General features: G+C 33.3%; 1 protein-coding gene across 1 annotated transcript; it reads left to right on the top strand.

The window, feature by feature from the left end:
• The first annotated feature begins 789 nt into the window (after positions 1–789).
• On the top strand, positions 790–2,590 carry LOC110649995 (uncharacterized). The gene has a single exon (XM_058129183.1). The coding sequence runs from the start codon at positions 931–933 to the stop codon at positions 2,455–2,457; it is 1,527 nt and encodes a 508-aa protein (XP_057985166.1). The 5' UTR covers positions 790–930; the 3' UTR covers positions 2,458–2,590.
• Positions 2,591–7,849: the final 5,259 nt, after the last annotated feature.

Genomic DNA, 7,849 nt, shown 5'->3' on the forward strand with positions numbered 1-7,849 from the left:
TCAATAGAAGATAAATTATTAAAAATTATGCACTGTTATTGTCATTCAGCATGCTTAATACTGAATTCAATGTTTTTCTGCATGTTCCTTGCTGGACGTAAAAAAAGAGTTTCAGGTACTGTATGACCCAGAGGTATTTGGTATGCTAGACTCACGTTCAATGGAGAACACATAACCACGAGTGTGAGTTTGTAAAAGTGAATTTCTTGTTCATAAGGGCTTGAATAGATTAATTAAATTAAAAATGACTTTATCAGAATTTAAAAAGAATAAATTAAATTGATAATAATTTATTTAATTCTAAAAATAATTTTAAAAAATTAAAAAAATTATTTAAATTAATAAAAATTTATTTAACTTTAAAAATAATTATTAAGTGCTTAAAAAAGCTTTATACTTATGTAAGGATCCTTTTAGCGCTTTTCTTCTTTTAATTTCTTTTACTCTTCAATGGAAGTAGTTAATTTATTGTTGTGCAGTATGCACAAAATTTTATTATTATTAAAATTAAGTTCATTGGGATTTATGAGGAAAATAATTAAAAATAATAAATGATAAATTATAAAACAAAAATAAAATACTAAAAAAATAATCATAAAAAACCTTGTCCCGGTAAATCAATATTATAATAATAAATTAATAATAAATTTCATAAAAAAGTTATTTTTTTAACTTATTAAAAATAATTTTTTTTTAAATTATAACTATTTTTATATTTAGTTATTATATTATAATTAATATATCATTTCATTTCACGTGTTAAATAACACGGTCTAGAAACACAGGCGCGATTTCTTCATAATACGCAAGGCAACGCTTGTAAGGACACATTCATCGATTATTCTCAACAGCCGCCGCCGCTGCAGTCACCGGAAACCTAGCCCTAAACCAATAATTTTCCTTTTTCCGCTTTGAGAAACTTAATTCACAATGCTTGGTTCTCCAGGTCACTCACCACGCCACCTCTCATCCCCATCTTCATCTGCGTCTCCAAATCCCCAAAATGCTATCCAAGTCTCTAACTCATCCTCAATCAGAACACCTGTAAACCCTAAGAAGCGCCCTATAGTTCTGGACGAGGACACCTATGTTGCAGCGATCGAGAAAATCATCGAACGCGACTTCTTCCCGGACATCTCGAAACTCCGTGACCGGCTTGATTGGCTTGAAGCGGTAAAAACTGGCGACCCTATTCAAATACGAGATGCCCAGTTGAAGATCATCGAGCGCCGTGGCAAAAGAGTGAAGAGTTCCAACCCTGATTGGAGTACTCAGACTAGAAATAGCACACAAACCCCAGGTTCTATACCTAATTTCACTCCCTTTGATGAATTCGATAACAAAACGCCTAGTGCTGCAAATAGGGAATTTTCTGCTAATAGAGAGTCTAGTGAACATGAAGGTGCCGTTGATGATTCACTGAGTTTAGACGATTTCTTTAGGAGATACACAAGTGAGGATAATGATAGTTTTTCAAAAATATTGGAGAAAGTGAATAGGAAAAGAGAGGAGAGATATGGGCACTTGTTAGAAGGTGAAAAACAGGATGCTAAATTGATTGAGGATTCGAAGAGGGATAGGATTACAGATGGTTATGGGACATCTGATCAACCTCCGAGCACATTGGAGGGTTGGAAATACACAGCCAGGAATTTGTTGATGTATCACCCCTCAGACAGGGGTGAGGCTCCTTTGACTGAAGAGGAACGTTCTGTTAGATTGAAGGGTTTAACAAAAGAACTAAATAGGTCAAACACACGGTTTCATGGTAAAATGTTGGATTCTAGACCAAAAGATGATGGAACTGTTGAAGTGCTTTACACACCAGTTGTGGGGGCCACCCCTCTTCCTGCATCGGACAGAGATGGGGATAAAGCAAAGAAGTATGATTTGGAGGATTTGAGGAAGACACCAAACAAGTTTTACGTGGAATCAGGGAAGAAGGCAGAAAATGGATATAGTTTTGTCAGGACACCTTCACCAGCTCCGGGGGTTGATGAATCACCATTTATCACATGGGGTGAGATAGAAGGAACACCATTGAGGTTGGAACCTGAAGACACTCCAATTGATATTGGTGGTAGCGGTGATGGGTCGCATTTTAAAATTCCAAATCCACCTGCACGAGATGTGAAGGCACATTCATTGTCGAGGGAGGCTGCCCGAAAGTTGAGGGAGAGGTCAAAGATGTTTCAAAAACCACCATTACCTTCTCCAGGAAGGGGGGGAAGTGCAAGTCCAAGTGTGCGTACACTTTCTCCTGCTGCACAGAAGTTTATGAGGAATGCAATTTCTAAGTCTTCATCTTCTGTTGATGAATCCCTTCGTGCTAGTTACAGAGGAGCAAGCCCTGGGGTTGGTACTCCAAAGAGTAGGAGTGTCTCGAGGTTTGGAAGAGATGGAAGCATGAGTTCAAGGTCACCATCTGTAAGAGAGGATTCTAATCCTCCTTGGTAAAAATGTATATTTCATGGATATGGAGTTTCACATTGGCAAGTAGTGGTTTTGTTATAGCATAATTAACAATCAAGTAAGCTTTTTGTTTCAAGGGTTAATGTATAATTTAGTTGTGATCCTTTTCCTCTGTTTACATGGTTGCTAATGTTTCAAATGAGTGCCCAAGTAATGGTTATAATTCTTTCTCTTTCTTTCTCTCTCATTTTTGGATTATAAGTTTTCCAATTTCAGGTTTGCCATGTTGATAGCCATTATTAGTTTGACATTGTCATTCTGAGTTTTTGCTAGGCACAATTTATTGAAGGATTCAAGAGAATTTATAATTGTTTGTATGAAATTTATATTTCATAAGCATATTGGATGATTAGCAATGCATGCCCTTCTATTTTGGGTTGGTGGACACCCTACAACTTATGGTCATAAATTTATGAGTATCCTAGAGTATCAGACAGTAAGTCTCATTTTACATGATCTTTGGTTCTGAATACTAGCCAATGCACACACGGCTATGTGAATTAATTTAGGAGTTGTTTTGCCTGTTTTGCCAAGTCAAGTCCTTCCAATGAGTTTCATGATGACTAATACTATGATGTATGATACTGCAAGAAATTGAATTTTTGGCAACCATTTATTTGCAAAGGATCAGTGACCTTTTTCATTGCCCGTCACCAAAACTATATGTTTTTGAGAAGGGAAAAACATGCTGTCGCTATTTAATATAGGTTCCCGTCCCTACTGAACCAAAAAAGGGGGGAAAAAAAATCCCGCCTCTTGAACGCCCTTCTTTTTGTCTCCATTTTTATTTAAAAAAACAACTAAATTCATGTGGTCAGTTCTATCTCGATCTCTCCAAATTTGCTGAGATTGCACAAGAGATCGACTTTAGGGGAGCATATTAGGGCACTCTATCACTTCTCCTTCTCTCTTCAAAAATCCCTTTGCAAGGGTTAGGGTTTTCGCTTCTTCTTTCAAGGTTGGGGTTTATCTTCTACTGTTTTCAATCTCTAGGGTTACTTCATTTATTTAGATTTTTTAGTCTTGGTTTTGGCACTTGTGTTCATTCCGTGGTTCTGGATATGTGGTTTCTGGATTCTGGATGTGGTACCAGTAGTAAATCGATGATGGATGTAAGACAGAGAGGGAGGCTTGAAGCTGGCTTCAACGCTGAAGGATTCAAGAAATCTAAGCATGGTCAATTCTTTTCTTTTATGAAGTTACCTAAAGTTTTTTTTTTTTTTTTAACTAAAAAAATCTAGGAAATTCTTTTTTTTTTCCTCCTATCTTTCTCATTTAATTGTTTTTGATGGAAAATCTTCAATTGATGGTCTCTGCTTTGCTTTTTGTAACAGTTACAAAAATAAATAATCTAATTTATGCCCTTGCATTTTGAAATCACTCTGATTCCCATACAACTTTTCTGACCCAAGTTTTCCTGCTAGAAAACTATCCCTATCAGTTTTCTTGCTAGAGTGTTAGTCATATATTCATCTTTACAACCAAAAAAAAAAAAAAAAAAATCAGTTCCCTGTGGTAAATATAACTTGAACCTAACAAGTCCTGCATATTCAAACCCAAAATTGACCTGAAATTTAGCACATTCAGGATTTTTCCTTTCAATCCCTTCTAAATGAAAAATATTTGGATCCATATGTGAATATTTAAGTCTCATGTGGATTAAGGGTAAGAGATGGTCTAAAACTGCACGGTTTACATTGTAATTAGATTGGAACCAAGAAGCTAGCAGAGGACATTCCATTCAGGTATGTATTTTGAGAAATTTGAACTACATTCTTTCTGCTTACACTTAGGTTTAGATTCAGTTGTTGCCTCTTATGTTCTTTGTCATTGAATTATCAACTCGGATGCAAACAAGTAGTGGAGGGACTGTGGGGGTCAGGTAACTAGAATTGCTTGTGGGAGCAAAGAAGCTGTTTTTTGCTTTAGGTAATGCTCTCTGCTCATTTTGCTTGTGGGACCTTGAAATCTAAAACTATGCCAATATTTGGGTGGTCAAAATTGCAGACCGTCCAGCAACACCTAACTATGTTGGTATTGGATTTTTCTTAAATTACACAACTTATTCATATACATGTACCACTTTTTTGTTGGCGGAAACTGATTTAATGTTTAATTTAGGAATTCAATAATTATTTTGTTTATCTAAACTGTTGAAATTATTAGCATCATATATATAAACAGATGAAAAATGCTTTTTAAAAAAATTTTTTTTTTTTAAAGCTTGGACAGTAGTTCTTTATTAATTAACTATCATATCATGATGTTGTCTACATTTCTGCTGCTTTAACAGATTTTGTTTGATCTTTGTTATCCAGTGATGTTGGATGCATATTCTCATTCATTTCTTGCACATCATGGGTGACCAATTGGTGGCATAGATTTTTACTCATTTTCTTTGACTTGGTTTGAGAAAGAATTCACAAGGGGTCTCCTCATCAGTAGTATATTGAGGTATCTCTCAGTTGATTAAATCTTGAGTTGTCCTCTTGTGATTGTCCAGTCGTAGAAATCAATATCATTAGGTGTAATTTATTAGATTTACATATTACTGTAAATCAGCATTGCACTACCATAATATGTTACTTTGTTTCGCTTAGTAATTGCAGAATCTTATATGTGTGCTAATAGGAGTTTTACAACATTTCATAATAACTGCAGCATTGCTTTAATTGTGTTTGTTTTACTACCGCTATATGTTCATTATACATCATCCTTAAGCTATTAGGACATTATACATCATCTTGAAGCCTTATCATTTCTTTTTTTCAAATCTTTGAAGTGGTTGCCCTTAGTTTGCTGATAAAAAAAATCCTTAATTTTAGCTCTATATTAGATCAAGGGGCCTGCATTTTAATTATTTTTATAATTTGGCCTGCATCGGTGTTTCCAGTCACAAATTTGGGGATGAAAATTGATACTACTTGATTAATTACAACTTGGATAGGAAAAAAAAAAAAAAATTCTTAGAGACAAGAAGATCCTTTCTGCCTTCACGATTTGGTCTAAACTAAGTAGAGGAAATTGCTTCCTGAAAAATGTACCATAAAAAATTCTACTCTTAAATGAATTGATGGATGACTATAAAAATTAGTATTCAAGTAATAATTTTCTCTCTAAGTTGTGTAATCAAAATTTTCCTTTATCAATTCAAACTAATTGGTTGTTCAATTTGTTATTTAGGAAGTTGGATACCTTCACCATGTCTTGTCTTGAACTTTACATGAGGCAGATGATCAATCAATTTTTAGGTGATCTATTGTTTTTAGCATGGTGACAAATCTTCAATTGCTGCAACATCAGTAAGTTCCCTTTGTTTTTCTTAATGTTGTCATGGTGATGCAAAATTGGAGAGGAATCTAAATATCAATAAAATCCTGAATGACTTCAACTTGTTATTGAGGTTGAGTTGTTTATATATATATATATATATATATATATATATATATATATATATATATATATATATATATATAATCTTGTTTACTGCTTTGATTCTTAATAGTTAAATGTTCAGTCACAAAGACCCACGATCACATATTTGAGCAGTCTTCTGGAATACTCTCTCTCTCTCTCTCTTTCTCTCTCTCTCTCTCTCTACTTCAACTGCATTTATCCCATCGCAATTGACCTGTGCATGGTAACATGTTCATAATTAGTTGTAATTGAAATTTATCAATTACCTTCAAATTATCTTTTCTCAAGCGGCTGAGTTCAAGAACGATTTTTCTTAGTATTATTGACCGGGTGTAATGATCTCCAATTAGTAATTTTGATATTCCTCACGTCCAAGTACTTTAAATGTAGTAACACCTGCTTCCCACCTCCTACTTTCCTTGTTTTATATCCCTCTCCTTCCTTTCTTCTTTTAATAGATATCTCCTTCCTTTCTTCTTTTAATATATATATATATATATATATATATATATATATATATATATATATATATATATATATATATTGTTGTGTTTATAACGCTGGGATCAAAGCACCAAGGCAACCATGGCATCACTTGCATTGCAGAATTGAAAGGCCTACTGTATATGAAGTTCTTATAAACTTTGAGCAGCGATGAAGGAAAGCAACAACGTGGACAGAGTGTGAACATAAATAATATAATAATAATTAAAAAAAAGGGAAAATAGTCTGCCCAATAGCCATGCTCACCCTAATGAAAGTCCATTTGCCTGCTTCTTTTTCATTTGTTTCTTCTTATTATTTCTAAAATTTTTTTCCTGTCTCATTGTGTAGGGTCATCTCTAGATTTTGGCACCAAATTATGTGTGCCACACATCTTACAAAGATTTGGTGGATGAATACATATTGGTGAAGCTATTTTTGTTGTCTTTTCATTTATTGCTCATGATTTATTATTGAGATTCTGAATTTCAATTGAAGCTAATTGTACCAAAACTAGTTAAAATTTATAAATAAATTTCATTTTAAAAAAAAATAAATATAAATTTATAATTTGCCAGTCCTTCTTTATTCATATCTCAAGCCAATTGAATTTAATTATTATCTTAATATATATATATATATATATATATATATATATATATATATATATATATATAAATATTAGTGAAATTATGATGAGAATAATTGAGGTTGAAAATGCAGATGCATGTATCTTCCCCACTTATTGATTATCCATAAGCATCCTCATATAGTGTGAAAATGAAGGGAAAATAAATTAAATGTTAAGAAATTCAATATTTAGAATGAATTTAGTTAATTATTTAAATCTGTTCTAATATTTAGGTTACCTTATAGCCTTTTCAATGTCCAAAAGAGACAGTGACTCAACAAGCTCAGAATATGCATTCTTTCAGTTTCGTTGGTTTATACTTGGTCTTTAGTTTAATTGGAAAGGAAGGGGAAAAAAAACTCAAATTTTCTATCCTCAGGGACCTGTATCCAATGGAACTGATAAATCAGACAGGTATTCCATGTTCTGTTTTTCTTTCCTGAATTCCACACAAAACTCAAATTTGTTATGCTTTCTGAATCTCTGGTGTTACACCATTGTTTTCAAATTTGTGTCTTAAGTTGCAACGCTTTTGGTACTTCTAATTTTCTTTAGGAATTTTTTCTTGAAATAGAGAAATATATTTGCTTTTTCTATTTTTTTCCCTTTCTATTTATCTTTCCCTAGTTTCTTGGTCATGGCTGGTGGATTTATTCCCTGGAGCTCTGGTTTGTCAAGTTGAACCCAAGATTTATCGTCAAATAATGATTTTGGTAGTGAGTGAAGGAATATAGTTGCTTCTACATCATAATCTGATTTGGTTCCTTTCTCTGTTCTTCCAGCTCAAGAATGTGCATAACTTGGAAGTTGGTAATTAAAAAAAAAAAAAAATCATTTTCTATCCTC

Source organism: Hevea brasiliensis, chromosome 10 (genome assembly GCF_030052815.1).
Source record: "Hevea brasiliensis isolate MT/VB/25A 57/8 chromosome 10, ASM3005281v1, whole genome shotgun sequence".
Lineage (NCBI taxonomy): Eukaryota > Viridiplantae > Streptophyta > Magnoliopsida > Malpighiales > Euphorbiaceae > Hevea > Hevea brasiliensis.